The sequence below is a fragment of the Natrix helvetica genome, assembly GCF_964273705.1.
Source record: "Natrix helvetica genome assembly, chromosome: 5".
Classification (NCBI taxonomy): Eukaryota; Metazoa; Chordata; class Lepidosauria; order Squamata; family Natricidae; genus Natrix; species Natrix helvetica.
The window spans coordinates 17,783,490-17,806,297 of NC_138551.1; the positions used below are offsets into that span (position 1 = coordinate 17,783,490).

General features: G+C 41.8%; 2 protein-coding genes across 5 annotated transcripts in view; one reads left to right on the forward strand and one right to left on the reverse strand.

Annotated features, from left to right (window-relative positions):
* Positions 1-13,504, reverse strand: part of ECT2 (epithelial cell transforming 2) — a 61,809-nt gene extending 48,305 nt beyond the window's left edge. The window contains exons 1-5 of one of the 4 annotated variants that reach the window (XM_081953451.1): positions 13,358-13,504; positions 7,608-7,764; positions 3,970-4,049; positions 2,380-2,562; positions 280-369 (exon numbers count right to left, since the gene is read on the reverse strand). In XM_081953451.1, the coding sequence (XP_081809577.1) occupies positions 280-369; positions 2,380-2,562; positions 3,970-4,049; positions 7,608-7,737 (483 nt within the window). In that variant the 5' untranslated portion in view covers positions 7,738-7,764; positions 13,358-13,504. The remainder of the gene's footprint in view (positions 1-279; positions 370-2,379; positions 2,563-3,969; positions 4,050-7,607; positions 7,765-13,357) is intronic. The other 3 variants (XM_081953449.1, XM_081953452.1, XM_081953450.1) reach the window with 3 other exon arrangements.
* Positions 13,505-18,358: 4,854 nt separating this feature from the next.
* NCEH1 (neutral cholesterol ester hydrolase 1) overlaps positions 18,359-22,808 on the forward strand; it is a 40,145-nt gene continuing 35,695 nt past the window's right edge. Inside the window, exon 1 of the mRNA XM_081953464.1 lies at positions 18,359-18,632. The gene's annotated coding sequence lies outside the window, so the exon portion shown is untranslated. The remainder of the gene's footprint in view (positions 18,633-22,808) is intronic.

Here is a 22,808-nt window from a genome sequence, read left to right on the forward strand (position 1 = left end):
TGTAAAATCTGAATGGAATTTAAAGTCCATGTTTGCCTGGTGTAAGTCCAACACAATATTAATAGTCAACAAATTACTTTTTTGTTCATTTCAAATGAATGTATTATATCAGGTCAATCTAATGAAGGACTCAGAGGTACTCTGTATCTAAATTCTGAAGTTCTATTCTAATACCAGATAAGGCCAAGCTTAAAGTTGATGTCCAAATATTAACTAATATTGCAATTTTCAACACAACAACCATATTCATAAACATTTGTAGAAAGAAAATATTCTTACCAGTTCATCTTTCTTCCTGAATCCTGTAAAGCATAATACAAGATTCACCATATTTGTGCAGTACAGTGGACGACACGTGATGGGTAGAGGCTGAAAAAGAATCTAATTAACATTATTTCCAAAATTTTCATTGTTATATTTAACCAAAAACCACAATCAAGGGCCTCTTTAATATAGTGCAATTGCAGGGCCTTAAGAAAATAGGACTCTGAATTGAGAAGGGATGATACTAATACTAATAACAGCCACAAGACTTGTATGCCCCTTGACTCTTGGGATGCATTCCAAAAAACCCTGAGAAGTTTTAATCCGAGGCTGTCACAAGACCACGGGATTCCCTCAAATAGGCTGGATCCAAGCCACACAGTATTTAAAAGATAATGAGGGCTTTGTATTTCACAAGGAAAGAAAGGGACAGTCAGTGCCAACTTTTTAGCGGATGTCTGATTTGGCTTGATTTGCTTTTCCCGAGGACAAACCAGCTGTTGAGGTTTGCATCAATTGCCAGTTCCAGGCTAGACTCAAGGACAGAGTTGTGGCCGCGAAGGGCCAGCGGAGTTGGCAGCAGATTCGGACAGTGAGGAGGTTGGGGAGGAACATGGACCACTCCTGGAGTCTGAGGAAGGTTCTGATAAGGGCTCTGTGTCAGAGGCAGAGAGGGGGGCAGAGCCGTATGCCGGCTATCAGCTCCCTTCAAAAGCAGACAACAGTGAGGCAGACAAACAGCTGGAGCCTGTTCCCAGTGTGCGCATGCACAGAGTTTCTAGACGAAGGGAACAGCTAAAGAACAAGGGTCGACTTGGGAGTAAGGCCACAGGTAGATAATGAATGAGCCCTCCCAGAGGAAATAAAAGAGGAGCGAAAGGGGAATGGAGTTTGCAGGAGACAATTAGTTCGCTTAATTAGTTCGTGATTCTCCAAGACTCCTTGCCAAGTTTTGCAGATATCGGCCTGGCAGCTCTCTACGCCAGATAAGGTCTGTGACTGCAAATCCTCCCTTGAGGATCCATTTGCTGGATGTGAATGAGCATAATTCACATTAATACAAGGTTTTTTTGTTGGGCAAGAAGTTTGCTCCATGCTCTTGAGAAGCCTAGATCAGAATATACAGTCCATGGAAAGCATCTGATAAAGTGAAAGGGAGAAGTTAGCAGCATACGCCCCACCATGTTAAGGTCCTTTTCTTCCAGTAAAAGACAAAGTTGCTATTTCAACCAAAGCCGACAAAAATTGTTCCCAAGCTCAAAAGATTTCACAGCAACAACAACAAAAAAAGGACCTTATTCCGAACAGGGAAAATCTATCCTTGTGACTCCTGACAATATACATCATCTTGCTTGGATTCAATTTCATTTTAATATCTCTCACCTAGTCCATTACTGGCGTAAGCCAAGCATTCGGGGTACCATGCCATTATCTGAAGATTTCAGAGAGAAATGCATTGAGTGTCATCAGCCAATTGACAGCACCCAATTCCATACCCCTAATGATCTCTCCCAGCAGGTTCACTTCAATGCTGCAAAATACTGGGAAGAATGAAGCCTCGAGGGATGCAATATAATAGCATGTCCTCAGAAGCCCATCGCTACCTATAGAAAGCTAGCAGAGAAGGTGTTTTGTATGGCATGAAGCATCTCAAAGTGAAATGTGTGTTTCCCACACACCCCAAAAAGATGAATCGTACTGACACACTGCAGAGCAAGGACTTCACTGCAGCAAATTACATTCAATTCGCACAGCCCCAGCAGCAAAGTTACTAAATATCTCTCAAAGCTCATGTTGTTATTAGACATTTGGAGACATTATCATTTTTCATAAATGATTTTCGAACCAATCCATACCGAGGTCTATTCAGTTCTTTGATGACTTGCTAGAGTTCATTATAATTTCCATGCTGGAAGTTTTAGCGTAGTTTTGCTATTACTGCTTTTGCGTAAATTACTTTAAATAAGCTTCTGATAAGAATAGCAGCACATGCAAGTAAAGAATTTTTTTTTTAAATTGAATGACAGGAGAAGTCATCAACTCCATTCAGAAGATATATCCAATATATACTTTAAAAGGAAGCAATTTTCCATGTCGCTTTTATTGTTTTCTTACCTCGCCTTTTTTAGCACACTGAAATACCACTGGGGGCCCAAGGATCCGGCAGTCTGCCTTGTTCAAGTGACTAAAAATGGGTTCTTCAAAGTCTGATATTACAAAGACAGCCTCAACCTCCAGCGATTCAGAATCATCCCACGTTTTCATAGATTCCATCTTTAGGTAGGGCACTTTAATATCCTGCATTGTTTCAAGATAGATAGATATTTGTAAGTAACATGTGTGTAGCAATACCAATAACTTAAGAGAGTTATATATGGCTTCATAGTGCTTTACAGCCCTCTCTAAGTGGTTTACAGCATCAGCATATTGCCCCGACAATCTGGGTTCTCATTTTACCGGCCTCGGAAGGATGGAAGGCTGAGTCAACTTTGAGCTGGTCAGGATCAAACTCCTGACAGTAGGAATGCAGAAGAAGCCTGCAATACTGTTTTCTTACCACTGTGTCTTCATGGCTCCTGTAGGTTTTTTTATGTTGTTCCCATAAAGAAAGAACTAGGCTTCAGAGTGCTGAACACTGGGACAAACAAACATGACTGATTCTTTTTTCCAAATAGAGACAAGACTTATCTAATTTAAATTCTGCATTCTCAGTATCAGCCTCGTTAATTTTTACAATCGGTTTCATCAAACCTGAAACCAAAGCAGGCATGTGAGAATTTTCAAAGCAGATTGGTTCTTTTCTTCACCTGCTTCCACAGGGTACCATTCACTTCTACCAGGTCCTTTCATTTACCCTTCTACTAAGTTTTGATAGCAGTGGCTTCCCTCTCTCTATTCCAATCCCAAATACTGTTTCCCCCAAAATAAGACTTCCCTGGATAAGAAGCCCAATTGGGCTTTTGAGCGCATGCACTAAAATATGCCCTCCCCAGAAAATAAGCCCGCCCCGAAAATATTGCAGCACAGCAGAATCCATGAGGTTACCACGTTTGCTGCCTCCTGCACCTCAAAAATAATAAGACCTCCCCGAAAATAAGGTCAAGTACTTATTTCAGAGGTCAAAAGAAAAAAAGACCCTGTCTTATTTTCGGGGAAATACGGTAGTGCAACATGCAGAGACACCCTTTTCCCAAAATACCATATGGATGATACTTTTTATTAGTTTTCTTCTAGTTCACTAGAAAGTTTTCATTATTTTAAAAATGAAACTTCCATTGTCTTAAAAGCTCTATAGCCGTGATGGCAAACCCAGCCGTCGCCCCCAGTCCAGCTCCACAGTGAATGTGCGCCTCCCGCCAGTCTTTGGGTCTCTGCCGCACATACGCAAGTGGAGAGAGTGTGAATGCACAGGAGGCACCAGCGTAGCGCCCCCGTGCCCCATTTTGGGCCTGGAAAGCCTGTACCAACTTGGAAACCAAAAATGGCCGGGTAAGGAGCATGTGTGGGGGAGCATAGGGGGTTGTGCACGCATTACATTATGGGCGCGAGAGGTCGCACTATTGCGCACACTTTTGGCACGTGATGACAAAAAGGTTACTCATCACTGCTCTATAGGAAAGGAGAACTTCAGTATGAGAACGACACAGTAAATCAGAGTTCCAGATGCAGTGAGATTTTACTATATCAACAAAGAAATTCACAAACCTCTAAGGCTGTTGTGAGTTTTTCACATCTTGCAGCTTCCTGAACTAAAATCACCTTGATTTCAACCGGGGGTATTTCCTCTGTTGGGAAAGGGAGGAAACAATCAGCCTAAAGAAAACTTCAAGGGTTAAAGGAATTTATCATCCTTCTCCAAAAGAAAGAAAAGAAACTGAAAAAAGCAGATGATTCATATACGTACGATTCATATATATACAGTATATCCCAGAAACAAAATCCCTGTATCCAAAGTTTCCCGAAAATTTGTTCCCAGAGCAGAAATGATATTCTTGCAGACAACGTTTTAACCAATTGGGTGCAGACTGCTCTAGACGTTAAAAGTAAGCCATCAGAAGAGCCATCATACTCCACATAGACAGTGGGTTACATGAGCCGTTGGTCACTTTCATATAAAACAGTATTAGGTAATGCCAGGATGCTTTACATTTTCAACGAATTAAGGAAACAACCCATGAAAAAGAAATCAAAGGTGCTTTTCCAACAAGCAACTTGCTTTTTCCTTGAAAAAGTTTCGCTCCTCATCCAAGAAGCTTCTTCAGCTCTTTGAACTTCTTGGAACTCTTCTTGAACTTCTTGGGATTTTTTTTTTTAACTCTTCAACTCTTCTTGGAAATCATCCAAGAACCTTCTTCAGCTCTTTGAGCAATTCCACGAACAACACACTAGGGTATAATCCGGCTGGAAAATGGTTAAGGAATTGGAGGATTTCAGCCTCCCAATTCAGAAACAAGTGGGGCACAAGACCAATCCATGATATAAGCCTGCCTTATACTGAAATTCAGTTCTGGAAACCTGCAGGATGCACACTCCTGCCAATACTTTGCAGGCTAGGTTCTCACACTGAAGTAAACCATGCTGCTTGGTTGTTACCATGAGGTGACGTACAGAGGCTTTTCTCCTAAGTCTTTTGTTCATGGAAAGGGATTACCAGAGTTCTCCTAGCTCCGTGATGGCGAACCTATGGCACGCGGAGCCATCAACAGTTCCTCTTCCGGGTTCAGGCACAGCAGCCAGCTGGTCTTGACACGCATTGGCGTGCCAGAAAGCAGAAGTGGAGCTGCCCGGTGCGCATGCGCATACTAGGAAAATGATCTCGGTGGTGTCTTTATGCGGGTAGCTTACCTCTCCGCCAGCAGCTCGTCCGCCAGCATCCAGGCTGGAAGCAGAAGCGCAACAGCCGCTGTTGGGAAAAGGATGAAGGGGCAGTGGTCGCCCGTTCTCTCCACCGCCACCCCTTCGCCCCTGGTAACGGCGACTGTTGCGCTGCTGCTTCCAGCTGGGACGCTGGATGAGCTGCTGGCAGGGAGGCGAGCTGCCCACATAAAGACGCCGCCAAGGGTCTGGCAGAATATATCCCGGCTGAAAGTAGCAGCACTCCGGACTTCAGATCTTCATTAGAGCCGCGGGCTAGAGCCGTGCAGCAGCCCGCTCGTGTGGGGAGGGAGGGAAACCCTTGCCCATGCTTGCCACCGCCGCCCCCTCACCCCCAGCGGCTGTCACAGTGCTGCTTCTGGCTGGGATGCTGGAGCAGCCAGAAGAAGGAGAAGCTGCCGTGGGGGAGGTGGGCGGGGCAGACACCGATTGCAAATGCTTCTCCCCCAGTGCAGTCCGAGAGACAGCAAAGAGCCTGGGGAGGGTGGGGAAGGCTGTTTTCACCCTCCTCAAGCTTCTTGAAAGCTTCTCGAGCCTGGGGAGGGTGAAAAACGGGTCTATCGCAGGCCAAATGGGAGGGGTCACACGCATGCACAGGGCGTATTTGCGTGCATGCGCAACGGGGGGGGTTGCACGCATAGCATTATGCGTATGGCACGCCTGCGTACGACCCCCTTGCACTCCCCCCGCTTTTGGCAGGGGAGCCCAAAAGGGTTCGCCATCGCTGTCCTAGCTGGTGTACAGTTAAACAATTTGCATAAGGAGCAAACGAACTACAGGTAATCTTTGACTTACGACAGTTCATTTAGCAACCGTTCAAAGTTACAACGGCACTGAAAAATATGACATATGACAATTTTTCAGAGTTACAACCTTTGCAGCATCCCCATGGTTATGTGATCAAAATTCAGATGCTTGGCAACTGGTTCATATTTATGATTATGTCCCAAGATCATGCGACGATCCAAGGTAGGTCTTTGCAGAAGGTCGAGTTGGGCTTCTCTCTGCAGTGGTTGTCCTCTCTTGCAGGATATTGTTGTCAGTACCACAGGGGGGAAAATAACCCACTCCAGCCGGGCTTCCTGGGATTGACAGGCGGCTTGGAGAACAACTTCTCTTGTTGGCCTGAACTGCCAGCTTCAGATATCACCAGAACCAGAAAGCTGTGTTCCTTGTTTGAGCTATTCTTGGGGTAAGGCCTGAGCAGGTGGTATCTTATCTACCCGGTGGTTAAGTGTGAGGCCTCCAATCCTCTCCTGAACTGGAGAGATTAGGGGTCCTCGTGCTCTTGGAACTTGGTTGTTTTCTTGCAGAGGTTTCATTACCCAAACTAGGTACTGGTGAGATTGTTCCAAGAAGGATTGAGACTTGTAAAATGTATTTACCATATTTTTTCGGACTATAAGACACACCTTTTTGTCCCCCAAAAGAGGGTGAAAATGTCTGTGTGTCTTATGGACTGAATATTGCCAAAGCACCGCCATTTTTTTTGGCCTCTGCATGCCCTGTTTTCAGGCCTTCTTTGGCCCGTTTCCAGGCCTTTTTCGGACCATTTTTGAGGCTTTTTTTCAGGCCTTTGGGGGGGGGGGGGAACAGCCTGAAAAAAGCCTCAAAAACAGCCTGAAAAAAGCCTCCAAAACGGCCCGAAAAGCCTCAAAAATGGCCCCAAAAAGCCTCAAAAACAGGCCCCAAAAAACCCTCAAAAAAGGGCCAACAAAGCCTAAAAAATGGGTAGAAAGCTGGAAAAGGGTCGAAAAAAGGATCCTTAAAAGGGCTGAAAATGTGGCGCATGGAGGACAAAACCCTTTTTTTCCCTCTTCTAAATTTAGGTGTGTCTTATAGTCAGGTGCTTCGTCTAATCAGAAAAATATGGTAATATTTCATATTGAATTTATCAGAATCTTTCTAGATTTTATCACTTTTACCTGTTGAGTAGGAAGCCCCAACAGAGAAAGCCTCCTTGTTAGTGAAATATTTTGTGAAACATCCATTCACAGATCACACAGCCATCCTCCCCCCACAGTTTGTTTGCTCTTAACGGGGAGGGGGGGGGGGACACAATTCAGTTTGGGCATTTTTTTTAGTAATGTATCTATGATTTAATATCTAAGGCTGCAATACATACTATAGCAATGATTCATATAATGGTGTTGCCTTTCTGTTACTATTTATTATGTTTATTGACGTTCGTAGCACCTTAAAGGTTCCATTCTGATGCCAAAAAGAAAAGTAGAAGCATTTCGGTTCGATAAATAAATGCAAACAGCTAAGCTTGCAGGCAGACCGACTACATTATGCTTTTTATTGTCTTCAAGCCTAGGGAAATTGGTTTACTATTATAAATAAATTACAAACAAGTGTGCATTTGAATGTTTACATCTCAAACACTAAACACACACAGAAAGAACTACTAGTTTGAAAGTACAGTGTGGGGGGGAGGAATACACTAAAATAAAAATGTACATTACCTCTGCTGTCAGAAGCAATTCGGGTGAATACATTTTCCTTGGAATTTTCTATAATTTTTGAGTCAAGAACAGAAGAATCTGCCAAGATGCTTTTTGTGGTATCAGACATGAATGTAGTGTTTTCAGTCATGGTTAAAACAGCATCTCTCTTCTACGGCTGCAAGAGAAACATCCAGTTCAAAAATATGACACTAAGCAGAGTAATTTGCTTAAGATTGTTAGTGACACTGTAATTTTGAGGATTCTCACATTTCATTAAGCTTTTCTCTTTACATCCACTATCAAAGAATCTTTCTCCCCTCCGCCCCACCTTATTTTATATTTCTACTGCTCCTGTCTGCTGTTTCCACTCAAGTCTCCATTACAATATGGAGACTCCAAAAGGATTCCTAAGATATGCAGAATCTCTCAGCTGAACAATTACCTATTAAATAACGAGGAAGATAGAATTAAAGGTGATATTTAAACGTGACTGGCAAGACATGTAACTTCATAACTTACAATTACTGAGATTGTAGTGCTGCCAAAAAGATGTACATGACCCAGAATTAGCTGAAGGAAATTATATGGCCCCCTGGAATTCAACATCCATAGACCTGACAGAATAGCCCAGAAATAAAGACAGGACATGCCACTGATATGCAAAGGCAATCACTTGCCAACTCCATGGAAGAGTATAATCAGACTTAGTAGAGACTAAAAAAAGGTTCTCAAACATTCTGAAGCATACTGTTGGAAGAAATGTCCATCTGGGTTCAATTAGGGGGAAAGACAATGGAAACATGGAGGTCTGCTTGGAATGATGGTGTAATGGTGAACAGGACCACATGGGTCTGAAGTCCTGGGTAGCTCACTACATGGAGTGGCGAGAGACATATTTAGACCCTCTCTTGGGCCTTACCCTAGAGCAGGGATGTAAAACTCGATTTCATTGAGGGCCGGCATCAGGGTTGTGCTTGACCTTGGGAGGCCAGAGTGGGCAATGTCATTCATGTCAGGGGCGCCTGTGGTGGTCCAAGCACTATGCCAGAGAAAACGGGCTCCCGAGCTCCATTTTCACTGGCAGAGGCACCACAGACCAATCCTTCACTGTTTCCAGGGTGACCCTGTGTCAGATCTAAGCACCCCGCAGGCCAGATCTGGCCCATGGGCCTTGAGTTTGACATCCCGGCCCTAGAGCTTCCTATTTCTGTGCAAAGGCGTGTATCCTATTGGTTGTTGTAGGGGTCATGTGCAAATCCTAGGAGTTTGTCTGAGATACGTTTGGTTGAACTGTGCTGGGTGATGTAATATCCCCAGGTGCCACGTGGTGAGTTCTGTTGCCAGATAGGCAGAGGACTAATCCTTGTATGTCCTGAGGGGTCATGTCTTAATCCCATCAGCCTGGAGCTGGAGGACTTTTGTTTTGTAGATAGGCTGGCCCAGTCTTAATGTGCACCAAATATCTGCTGAGGGCAGGGGAACTGCTTTATCTTTAAAACATGTTTCTCCATTTCCCATCCAGGGAAATATAATATTCTGCCTCTTTAGTATTTTCTAGAATATTTCATTCTTCTAGGAGAGGAGTGGGTGCTAACTTTCTAAATACATACATACATTTACCCTTTAAGAGTGGTCCACTGGTAAAAAGGAATCCATTTATAAAGGCTGAAATTGGCCTATTGCTTTTATTTTGAAGGTATAGCTATAGCTACAAATAATTTCTTTTAAAAACTAGATTTGAGAGACATCATTCTATCTCAGAATGAAGTATTTTCATAATGTAAAAAGGACAGTTTTTATTGTGGTTTTTAAGTAGTGTTGCTAAACCCAAGGCCAACTTTATAGCTATAATCGGACTGCCCAGTGTAAAAAAAAAGGCGCATAAGTGATCTAATGGAGGATAACTTCCCATTAAAATATTGCTTTTATATTAAAAGTACAATACAAAAAAAAAATGTTTTTTCAAATTACCCTAAGCCTTAACAAATGTTTGATTAGTGAAACAAAACCCCAGGAATTGTATCTATTGGAGCCAGTGCTCTCATTTTCTTAACTTTTTCTCTTCTTTTATTTTGGGTCAACTCAAGGCAGCAAATCAACAGAGCTCAGAAGGCCCCCTGCATGGGTTACACCAAATGTACCTTCCTAAATGACAGAATCCACAGCATGCTATTCCCACTAAATCTTTCAGCATGTGGGCTTGCAAATCCTTTGCACTTTGGGCTATCGGAGTAGCATACATGGAAAGAAACATGCCAAAAGTTAAAGCAGGCATTTGAATAAGCTGAGGAACCAGAGGCATTTATTGCTGCACATTGGATAATTTCCAAAGCCAAATACTAAAAAGAGTCCATACGTGCTTCGTTGATTATACAAAGCTTTTGATTGTTTTAATTGCATCAAACTGCAGAAAGTATTCAGAACAATGGGAATCCCATACGTATCATTATCCTCATGAGATTTCTATACAAGCCAAGAAGCCACAGTACATCAGAACAAGAAAAATCAGACTGGCTCAAGGTTGTCCAATGGGTGGGATAAGGTTGTAATACACTACCCTTATTTATTCATCCTATTTGCTGAAGATATATTAAGGGAAATGGCAAATCTAGACAGCATACTAAAAAGCAGAGACATCACGCTGCCAACAAAAGTGTGTATAGTCAAGGCTATGGTTTTCCCAGTTGCAATGTATGGCTGTGAAGGTTGGACCATAAGAAAGGCTGAGCCACAAAGAATGGAGGCCTTTGAACTATGGTGCTGGAGAAGACTCCTGTGAGTCCCTTGGACTGCAAGGCAATCAAACCGGTCAGTCCTAGAGGAGATCAACCCTGACTGCTCTTTAGAAGGCCAGATCCTGAAGATGAAACTCAAATACTTTGGCCATCTAATGAGAAGGAAGGACTCACTGGAGAAGAGCCTAATCCTGGGAATGATTGAGGGCAAAAGAAGAAGAGGACGACAGAGAATGAGGTGGCTGGATGGAGTCACTGAAGCAGTCAGCATGAGCTTAAATGGACTCCAGGGGATGGTAGAGGACAGGAAGGCCTGGAGGAACGTTGTCCACGGGGTCCCGATGGGTCAGACATGACTTCGCAACTAACAACATTAAGGGAACTGGATAGGGAGATGGTTTTAAAATTGGAGGAAGAAACGTCAACAAGCTGTGTTATAATGATCATGATGCTACCCCGGTTGCAAAAAATGCAAAGGATCTAGAAACCCACATGCAGAAAGATTCAGTGGAAATAGCATGCTATGAGTTCTGTCAATTGGAAAGGTACATTTGGTGGAACCTATGCAGTGGGCTTTCTGAGCTGTGGCACTAGTGTGGAACATCCTCCTCTGAGGTGAGACTCGCACCATCATTCTTGACTTTCCAAAGGGCCCTCAAGATCTGGTTCTGTCATCAAGCCTGAGAAACTCAGGGTAATGGAACTGATGAGTTGACTCTTGTCACACTGCTTCACTCATTATTTCTTTAGCTGTGTTTTCATAGTTTGTAAGGCTTTTTAGTAATTATTATTTTTAGCTTTGCTGTCACTCACAAGTTTACTTGATTTGTGAGATGGGCATAAATTTGAAAAATAAAATATACATGAAAATCAAACAGTAAAAAAGGGACCAAAATATAAAGAAGACTAAATTAATGGAAATGGGTACAACAACCAGACTTAGAGCAGACAATGGAGATATTCAAGCGGTGGATAGTTTCTGTGTTTTAGGATCAACCATAAACAGTTACAAGCAGTCAAGAAATATGCCACGGATTAGCAGTTGGTAAAACAGACATGAAAGCATTGGAAAAATATTCAAATTTGTGGTGTATCTATACCTACAAACATTGGAATTGTGCAACCATGTTATTCCCTATGACTCTCTGGAGGTGAAAGTTGAATTTGAAAGAAGCAGGATAGGACAGTGATGGCAAACCTTTTTGGCACTGAGTGACAAACTGGAATATGGGTGAATGTGTGTGCCTGTGCGCGCGCCAGAGCGCCGGAAACCCAAACAACAGCTGGCTGATGCGCGCATGCCTATTTGGGGGGCGTTTTCAGGCTATTTTCAGGCCGTTTTTTTCGGACCATGGTTTGGCCTGAAAACAGCCCCAAAAATGGCCTGTTTTTTAAACCAGAAGAGTACAGCACATGTGTCCAGAGAGGGCTCTGTGTGCCACTTCTGGCACATGTGCCATAGGTTCACCATCACGGGGATAGGAAAAGAACAACCAACAGCAGCAAAGTGGACTCAGTTACAGTGGCTGCTGAGTGCATCTTTGGAAGATTTAAATAACATAATAACAGAGCTAGAAAGGACCTTAGAGGTCTTCTAGTCCAATCTCCATCTCAGGCAGCAATCCCTATGTCATTTCAGACAAAAGTCCACTCTCTTCTTAAAAACCTTCAGTGGTTAGGAATAGATTGACATGGAGAAAATCTATTTATGTGATTTCCCACAGTCGAAAACTACTGGTCTGGGCCAAAGCAGCGATGGGTTCCGGATTCCGTTCCAACCGGTTCCCACATGGATACACGCAGCGCGCGCATGCGTCATACTTGCCTGCGACGCTCCAGCTACTAGACAGAGCGTCATGCAGGCGCTGTACGCGCTGTGCGCGGAAGCGCAAAAGGCTTAAAGCACAGGTAAGGAGCTCGGGGGGGGGGGGGTCCAGAGCACCAGAACGGAACGGTATCCTGTACTCCAGGCAGGCTCCGGTACGCCCGTAGCAGGGCGTACTGCCTGCAACCCACCACTGGGCCAAAGTCACCCAAGTAGTTACCATGCCTATGGAAGGCCTAAACCCCTTCCTGTTTTGATAAACAGGAAAGAGATGCATTATTTATGCCGCCTTGAGTTGTACGAAATAAAAATGCATGATATAAATCCAATAAATAAAATTGAAAAGCCTTTGTAGAGAAAGAATGAAGCCCCCTTTTTTCTTTTGACTTCATCCAGTTTTGTCACTTCTGCCCATCTTTTTTTTTTTTTACTTGTTATTAAATGCTTTTAAACAACGCGTAAACTGCCCAGGGTCACTGCAAGTTGGGCAGCACATATTTAATAAATTAGCAATAGAAATTACCATAAATTACTATCGTATTATATATTTTATTATACTGTTGTAACAAAATTATAAATCTATATTCGGTTTTTAATGTTTAATTATATTGAATAAATTGTACCAGGTGCGATATATAAATATATCTATATTTATATTGCATCAGTATTTACAATATATTTATAATATATCCCTTTAGAAGGGAGATGGGCACTTGAGAAGTCCTATATATATTATGTAAATAAGTTATTTAGTAACTAATGCGATAACATGGGTTAGGGTTTTGTAAACAAGCTAGATGAGAGATTAAAGGTCCCCTCCTTTCGCACTCTGGAACACCAATCTATAGCTTTCCAAACGGGGTAGATTTGAACCCCAGTCCACCAGGTTAGCCAGGCGGATTTAATAACCTAAGCAGGTGCACCCAAGCAATGAGCGGAGGACAATTTCCTCTTTAACGTTGCCTATCATAGAAGCCACTTTCTGGCTTCCAGGCCAACCAGATCAGAAGATCCCATGACTTGCTGGCTGTGGATTATGGGAGCCGTAATTTCCCCCCCCCCGCCCCCCCTGCTGAGAAAGGCTCATCTTGTTGGGAGGAGTTGCTGTCGGACGCGGAGCTACGAGAAGGGTCTGTAATTCTCCCCGCCACCCCGGCCATGCGTCTTCCCTCCCGGTTCCACGCTTCACCCTCTTCCCGCCGCCTCACCGTTCAGGGCACCATCGCGGTCCGAGCATCAGCCACCATCCCAGAGCCACCCGGCACCTCCCAATTCAAAAAACGAGCGTCTACTCTCGGACGGCTCCCGATTGGCTGTCACGGGGAGGGGCGGGGAAGCGCGCGCGCGGCTCGGCTCCGAAATGCCGAGCTCCTATTGGCGGACGATTCCGGGAGGGCGTTCCTTTACCTTTACTTGAAAAATTCTTTAGAGAACGGGCATGTTTGAATGGGCGGTAGCCGTGGCTTGCTATTGGTCGGGATGTATCTCCTCCGTCCTATGACGAAGAAGAGGGGGAGGATCTTTTCAGCTGAGCTCAACCCCGCTGTTTCCCGCCTCTTGCGGGGATGAGCTCACCTGAGATTGGTTGGAAGATATGAGGAAAGACTTTACCTTCCAACGGTTGTTAAAAGCGGTTGAGGACGGAAAAGACCCGGATACGCCGTTCAAGAAGTACGGTTTCGGAGGCCAAGGTTGGCCCCGCCTTTGATTTTTTTTTAAAAAAAGTTTCAGCTTTGCACGCGGCTCTCCGCGCAAGGATTTCTGGAAATTGTAGTTTGGGAACTTTAGATCCAAAGGAAACGAAGATTCTCAGATTTTTTTGAGGAAGAAATAAGAGTCCAAACATTTTTTGCTTTTGGAGAATAACGTCTGGTCTCCTGACCAGATTATTATTATTATTGGCGAGCCATGAGACAAAATACAAATGTGGATAGATGATGATAGATAGATAGATAGATAGATAGATAGATAGATAGATAGATAGATAGATAGATAGATAGATAGATAGATAGATGATAGATGATAGATAGATAGATAGATGATAGATAGATGATAGATAGATAGATAGATAGATAGATGATAGAGATGATAGATAGATAGATAGATAGATAGATAGATAGATAGATAGATAGATAGATAGATAGATAGATAGATATAGTGTGTGTGTGTGTGAGTGTTTCAAGGAAAACTTTATGGTTTACCAAGAGATGGTTATTTAGAACAGTGTTTTTCAACCTTGGCAACTTGAAGATGTCCGGACTTCAACTCCCAGAATTCCCCAGCCAGCGAATGCTGGCTGGGGAATTCTGGGAGTTGAAGTCTGGACATCTTCAAGTTGCCAAGGTTGAAAAACACTGATTTAGAATGTAATCTTACTATTAGAAGGAAAATCCATATGGTTCAGTTCCAAGTTGGGAGAAAGACGCTGGAAACAACATGGAGGCTGATTGGAAAGATTTTATTTATTTATTTGATTTATCAACCATTTACAAGATAATAGGTGTAAGAATAAAAATGAGTGTGAATGAAATGGTTATGAATAAATGGGGACAGTAGGACAGGGACATTAGGCACGATGGTGCGCTTATGCACTCCCCCTTACAGACCTCTTAGGAATGGGGTGAGGTCAATAGTAGACAGTTTAAGGTTAAAGTTTTGGGGATTTGAGGATGTAACAACAGAGTTGTTACACTCTGTTCCTGAAGTTGTATTTTCTGCAATCTAGTTTGGAGCGGTTTACATTAAGTTTGTATCTGTTGCGTGCTCTTGTATTGTTGTGGTTGAAGCTGAAGTAGTCATTGACCGGAAAGACGTAGCGGATAATTTTGTGGACTACACTTAAGTCTGACCATAGGCAGCGTAGTTCTAGGTTGTCCAAGCCCAAAATTTCAAGCCTGGTGGTGTAGGATATTCTGTTGCAAGCAGAGGTGTGTAGTACTCTTTTCGTGAAATACTTCTGAACTCGCTCAATTGTATTAATGTCCGGATATACAGTGTGGATTCCAGACAGATGAGCTGTATTCGAGAATTGGTCTGGCAAAGGTTTTGGATGCCCTCGTTAGCAATACGATCTACAAAGACAATGTGCAGTTCTGGGTCAACTGACAAAATAGAGTTTAGAGTGGGTGGGTTTTTATACCTTCTGGATTCCTGTGGGGATCATGTAGGAGTCATAGCTGGCTCTATAGGCAAAAGAAGAAGTGCAAATCCCCTTTTTAGGTGTTTGTCTGAGCTAATTTTGTCAACCTTTTGTTTGTTGCGTATCTGAGTTTCTGTCTTGACCCAGTCTTTCTGAATGGATGACCAAATCTGCATTTTTAAAAGCTGGCCTCCTCAGTTTCTGGTTGGGGCAGGGAAACTGGCTGCTTTCTGCCTCCTTTAAGATTTTTTCATTTCTCCTTTAGGGGAAATATTTTATTCTGCCTTTTAAATATTTCCCAAAATATTTCATTCTTTTACCGGGGGGTGGCACTACTATATTCAGAGTTCAGCCAGAGTTCTCACTCAGGCACAAATAACCAGGCTCAAATTAGTTTAGTTTGAATTCATGGTGCCAAGAGACTACTCTCTGGAGAAGGCTCCGATGCCTGGAAAGGTGGAAGAAAAGAGGATGATCAGCAGCAAAATGGATGGATTCAATTTGTACTGGCTGAGTGCACCATCAAAGAACATAGATAGGGATAGATCATCGCGGGCAAAATCTATGAGGCTGCTCCTAGATGAAAACATCTTAATGGCATTATCATCAAAATCATATCCAAGGTAAGGCACTCTCAGATTATACAATACAATACAATACAATACAATACAATAGTAGAGTTGGAAGGGACCTTGGAGGTCTTCTAGTCCAACCCCCTGCCTAGGCAGGAAACCCTATACCGTTTCAGACAAATGGCTATCCAACATCTTCTTAAAGACTTCCAGTGTTGGGGCATTCACAACTTCTGGAGGCAAGCTGTTCCACTGATTAATTGTTCTAACTATCAGGAAGTTTCTCCTCAGTTCTAAGTTGCTTCTCTCCTTGATTAATTTCCACCTATTGCTTCTTGTTCTACTCTCAGGTGCCTTGGAGAATAGTTTGATTCCCTCCCATTCAACATATCTAAGATGATTAGTGAATTAAACCCCTTTCTAAGTTTGTACCAGGTGCTAAACCATAATAGATAAGGTAGTTATTACCATAATTGAGCCCAAAATTACTAAGCAAAACATTTGTTAATTGAATTTTGCCCCATTTTACAACCTTTCTTGCTGTAGTTGTTAAGTGAATCACTACAGTGGTTAAATTAGTAAAACGGTTGTTAAGTGAATCTGGCTTCCCCATTAACTTTGCTTGTCAGAAGGTCGCAAAAGTAACTCTGGGATGCTACAACCGCCATAAATATGAGTCAGTTGCCAAGCATCTGAATTTTGATCATGTAACCATAGGGATGCTGCAACAGTCAAGTGTGAAAAACAATCATAGGTCATTTTTTTCAGGACTGTTGTACCTTTGATTGGTCACTAAGTGAACTGTTGTAAGTCGAGGACTACCCCTTCTTTGGGCAGACTGACTTTGCAAGATAGATGTGAATCAAGATTCACACTGACTAAATTAGCCTGGTCAATTATGGTGTAACACCATAAATACATTAGCACATTTTATACATCTGTTGAATTTTCAGTGAAGAAACACAGAGATTGTTCACATTGCTGTGAAAATAAATTTTATTGCACTTTGCTCGTTCAGAAGGAAAGCGACACCACTAGCATATTTCTTTAAGGAGCATTTTATTTCTCCACGTGTCTTCCTTGCTTTGTAAGTGTTTTTCTAGGTCAGCATAAAGATGTCAACATATTGAGGCGCCGTGTATGCGCCCATACCTATGGCATTGATTTCTAGGTACATCTTATTGCCAAAGGGGAAATGTTTATGGGTGTGGCACAAAGTCAAATGTTCTGGAGGCAAGGCATACTGCTTTGGCACAACTGATGAGGTGATTGATGGCTTCAAGCCCATGTTCACTGCCTTGAATTATTTATAAAGAATGAAGACGGGATAATAAAAATAATATATAGTGGCTCAACATCCATGTCAATCATTGATTAAAAGGCTATGGTTTGAAGAAAATAAAATTTCAACTTATCTTATTTTTGTTCCTAACTAAATCATTTAATATGCGTGGGAGAGTATGCATTTGGTTTCACCTGTGAATATCAAAATAATGATTCTACCATCTGCTGTTGCACAAGGTGAATATCATATATTAGTACCGGTGATATACTTAATCTACTGTGTGCTTACAGTATGAAGACTTTTATGGAATTGAGTGGGATAGCTTCTCAGAAATTATGGTATACATCGAATTGAGCTGTACATTTCAGTGAGAAACTCCTGGTGGCATTTATCTCTAAAAAATGAATTATATAAAGTTATCATTATTGCAGGATGGAAGAAATAAAAGTCAAGAGGCTATTACTTTGCCATAAAGCTTTAACTGTCTTTTAGTACTGTATATGTTATCTGACAGATCATAAAAGAGCATGATGTATGCATAGGTTGGTAGGGTTGCAAGCTGTTCTTAAGGACATGTCAGTTACTCATTTTTCAAAATGTCATCGGGAAATTTTGACTCTTGAGCCAATGCTGTAGGAGGAAGAAACACAGCCTTGCCTTTTCCAGCACTTCTTCCACTCTTGTGTATGTCTACACAAAATAAAATTGCTGAGAAGTTGGAATAAGGAAGGGATTTGTGGACATGAACAATACTTGTTTAATTATTTCATAGTGTACATCAGTAATGCTCCAAAAAAGAAAGGAAAAAAAATGTGTCATTAACAAAGTAACATTATAGGGCAAAACTATGACACGGGTGCCAGAGGTGGCACACAGTGCCCTCTCTGTGGGCACGCACACCGTCGCCAGCTGCTCTTCCAATTTTTGGCACGCACATGCATGCTGGCCAGCTGGTCTTCGCAGGCAGTGGGGTGCCGGAAAAAAGGCAAAAAATGGCCCCAAAACAGCCTGGAAAACCACCAAAAAGAGGCATGCACACGCCAGCCAGCTGGTCTTCGGTGCTCTGGGCATGCAAAGACCAGCTGGCAGGTGAGCATGCGCATGCTGGAAACCCGAAGACCAGCTTGCCGGTGCACGCACGTGCACCGGCCAGCTGGTCTTCGGATTTCCGGTGCTCCGGCACGCGCGCATGCACGCACATTTGGTTTCGCCACTCGGAGCCAAAATGGTTTGCCATAACTCTTATAGCCTCTACTGAGGGTTCTACATGGGAAAATACAGTACATGTGACTTTTCCAAGACCACCTGGTTTTCCCCCATTTATTTGACTACGTTTTGATGTGAAATTAACACTGTGAATATACTATTCATTTCCAGGTGTTCCCAGCAATAGCCATGTTCAAGTAGTTTTCTGTTACGGCAATATCTCACTCATGGAAGTGTCACCAATGTTGAGCCTTATCTTTCTGAACACACACCGGTTAACAGTGAAATTAAGAATGTTAGTAGCAAGTCAATTTTGTTCCATGAAAAATGCAGCTTCTTACTTATTTAATTTTAAAGCCATTATTGGCAATATAATTCACATCTCTGCCATTGAAGATTCTGGAACTCAGATTGAACTTTAACCTGGAACACGCATTTGATTCTTGTTTTACTTTGCCTTCACTTTGGCCCAATTCAGTCAATTTTGTTGCAAACTCAACAATTTTTTTCTTACAAAACTTTCAGTTCCCTATTTTATTGTGCCTCGCCCTGGAATATCTTATAACATTGGTCACTAAAAAAAGATTGTGTATTAACATTAACTTTTCCATATTTATTCCAAAAAGTGCTTTTTCCAAACAGCAACTAGACTTTCTGGGGTTTTTTAAGATGTTTCACTTCTCAGCAAGAAACTTCTTCAGTTCTAAGTGACTCCTTTCCATTCCCCACCAGTCAGTTAGAACTACCGTACCATTGAAGATTCTGGAAGTCAGATTCAACTTTAATCTGGAACATACATTTGATTCTTGTGTTATTTCGCCTTCCCTTTACTCTAGTTCAGTCAATTTTGTTGCAAACTCAATTTTTTTTTCCTTACAAAATTTTCCTTTCAGTTCTCTGCTCATTAAAAAAATATTGTGTAGTAATCTTATTTTCCATATGTATCCCAAAAGGTACTTTTTTCAAACAGCAGCTGGACTGTTGAATTGTTTTCTTGAAGACGTTTCACTTCTCATCCAAGAAGCTTCTTCAGTTCTAACTGACTCCTTTCCATTCCCCACCAGTCAATTAGAACTGAAGAAGCTTCTTGGATGAGAGCACCTTTGGGGACAAGCATGACCTGGGTGATTGAGAGCCTCCTGTCCTGTGGGAAGTTAGCACCCACCACTTCCTACAGTCCATAGACACTTTTCCACATTAACATATTTTCTTCACCAAGTGCCCAATCAAGAATTGGAATCACTCAACACCCAACCTCCATCTACCAAGATTCAGGCTTGTTCTTGTGCCCAAACTCTACTTGTTAGTTCACACAACAAAACACTACTTTCTTCTTGCTTTCTCTTTTAGTTAGTGATACTGAGTACAGGATAAGGGAATGACTATGATAAGGCTAACCAGGGATGATGTACCCACCCAGGTATCTTCACCTGAACCAGTGGCAGTCATTTTATATTTCATTGTACTCCTACATGGTCTCTGTCTGTCTGTCTGTCTGTCTGTCTGTCTGTCTTTTCCTTTTCCTTTCTTTTCTTTTCATTTTCTTTCCTTCCTTCCCTCTCCTCTCCCCTCTCAACTCCTCTTTTCTTTCCTCTTATTTTCCTACTCCTTCCCCCTCTGCTTCATTAACAACAACCAAAAGGTTTTTTTTAAATAATAATAAAAGGGGGTATCTCTACTACTAAAGAACAACCCAACTCTTTGAGTTCCAGTAGTGACCATTTTGAGGTTACAACTGAACAACAGAAGGTTTAAAACAATCCTTTTTAGCATGCTGTTCAGCCTTAGTACTTAGGACTCAGTCGGATTCTTTGCCTGACTGGACTGGGAATTATTCTTGTTTAATCCATCAACTATTTTTCAACATTCCTGAAAGGGGCAGAAATTATTTTACCCCCATTGCTTTTACTGTTCAGATAAAGCAGTGCTCTAATATAAAATTAACAAGTTTTTCCTTGTTTAGGATTTGAGACATCTTTTTCCAGGTGAGGGAAGGAAATACATGGATAATTAAATTTGAAAGCAAAAGACGGAAGCTGTGAAAAACTGCAAATGAAGCATGAATCGATTCCACTGCCCAAGCGAAGCATAAAATTGACCAATTTTTTTTAAAAAAATCTTCTCTTTATTTCTGTCTTGTACTCAAACTCAGTGAGCTGGAAAGAGCTTCCTGAACTTACAGATTTCTTTTAGAGAAAAAGACCTGCCAGTTTTCTCACAGCAGCAATGTAATAGAAAAAGTCATTTCTGCCCAATTTCTCTCTAATATGCTCAGTGCTTGGCAGCAGTTGTCTGATATTGTTCAGGCATTTGAAGCTGGTTTATTTAGACGGCACATTTTGAACCAGCACAATCTGAATATCAGGCAAGCCCAGCGCTAGTGAGACATTATTAAAACCAAGCATGGAGAAGAGGTACAGATATAACCCATATTTGCAAGTTGTCTGAGATGATAGGGAAAAGCTGAAATGAAACCCATAACCATGTCGGTCTTAAGGACGTTGTCATGGTTCATACACAAGAACAAAGAGAGCAGGTGCTTCCCAGTTTGACCCATTTGTTTGACCCCAGAATGTAGCATCTAACTGACCATGCCTGGAATCTGAGGCTAAGAAAACCCAAGACAAAATAGCAAAATGCATTTCAGGTTGGGCAAATGTTTGCATTTCTGAAAATAATACTATATTTCATCAGGGTTGAGCCTAGTTAATACCTGAATGGAAGCCCAGCAGAAAATAAGAGAAGTGTAGGCTAAATTGAGAAGTTAAAAAACATTCTAGAAGAAAACAATGGCGCACCATCTCTACACACTTGCCAGGGAAATTAAACCAGCTCTCGGTTTATGAACTCTGAGAAGTGAAATATAGTACATTATTTTCAGAAATTCAACCAGTTTCCCATTCAAAAACACATTGTGCCAATTTTTTTAATCTGTTTTCTGATGCCACCGCTGCCTCATTTTGGGTACCTGCGAAATTAGGGTTCACAATCGGAACATTGTGCAGCTACATGTAGGCAGCCATAGTTACATCTCTTCCCATCTTTCCTGCAAATGGGAATAGATTGAGAATGGAGACTCATCTATTGAGAGCCGTGATGGCGAGTGGTTAGAATGCAGTATGGCAGGTTAATTCTGCCCACTGCCAGCAGTTCGATCCTCACTGGCTCCAGGTTGACTCAGCCTTCCAGCCTTCCGTGGTTGGTCAAATGAGAACTCAGATTGTTGGGGAAAATATGCTGACTCTATAAACCACTTAGAGAGGCTGTAAAGCACTATGAAGTGGTATATAAATCTAAGTGCTATTGCTATTGTACTTTCCTTCACATGCTGAACATTATACTGTCTAAAAAGGGAAGCAACCTTTTCATTTTGCAGGTGTATCTAGTGTAAGGAGTCACTTAATAGGATTTTCCAACTATGTGTGCAATGCTTTAGTGAATTAGTGGGCCCATACCATGGGGATGCAGAACTATCATTGTCCCTTTATCCAAGAAGTGTATTCTTCTACAAGTGATAAATACTGATATACATGCCTATATTTGTACTTTTTCTCCATAGGACAAAACAACAGCTTGGGTGGGTTGATGATTATTTAAATTCGGTTCAGCCAGATTTTTTTTCCTTATTTCTCTCAATTATAGTTGTATGCTTTATGGGGCTTACTCTGATGCTATCTTTTAAGACCATCTGTTGTTCAGGAAACATAACAACATACTTCCTAGAGGAGACTCTTAAAGAATTATATTTAGTTTTTAGAATTTTTTTTATCCAGGAAAAAATTCAAGAAAGATTCATGATATTTCAACAGTGCCAATTTGTTTTGCCTAAAGAGATGCTTATAATCCTTGAAATCAGCTATTAGGAAGAAGTTCAATAGCATGAGAACTATTAATTTTAGTTATTTGTTATTATTCCAACTAATTAAAAAGTACAATGTGTGCAATAGAATTAAAAGATCAACGCAACCACAAAAGTAAACATCTACTGGGCAGGGGGAGGGGGGAGGGAGCTAATTAAAATATTGACAAACACATTTGCACAATCCATTGCTGCAGTTCAGGTACAGATTTTATCCAGTATTGAATAAATAATTCTTTTAGCTAAATCCCATATCCAAATATAGGAGGTAGAATCAAGATTGACAAATGTATCCTTAGCCTACAATGATTGATCCAGAGTGAGCCCCGAATATAAAACCTGGTGAAAAACTTTAAAAAAAATTTTTTTTTTTGAAAACTGCTTCACACTTTTTCCAAAGACCATATTGAAAATGTTTGCTGCATCCCAAGATGAGGCAACCTGCTGGGCCTCATCTATTCTGAGTTAAAATGAGAATGCAGGAATGTCTGCGGGTAACAATTCCTTTTGTCAAAATGAAAAACGCAGCACAGCACAAGCTCTGTTCCTGTGGTCATTGCACATGAAGTCACAATCCGTGCGCAAAAAGGGTCAGAGC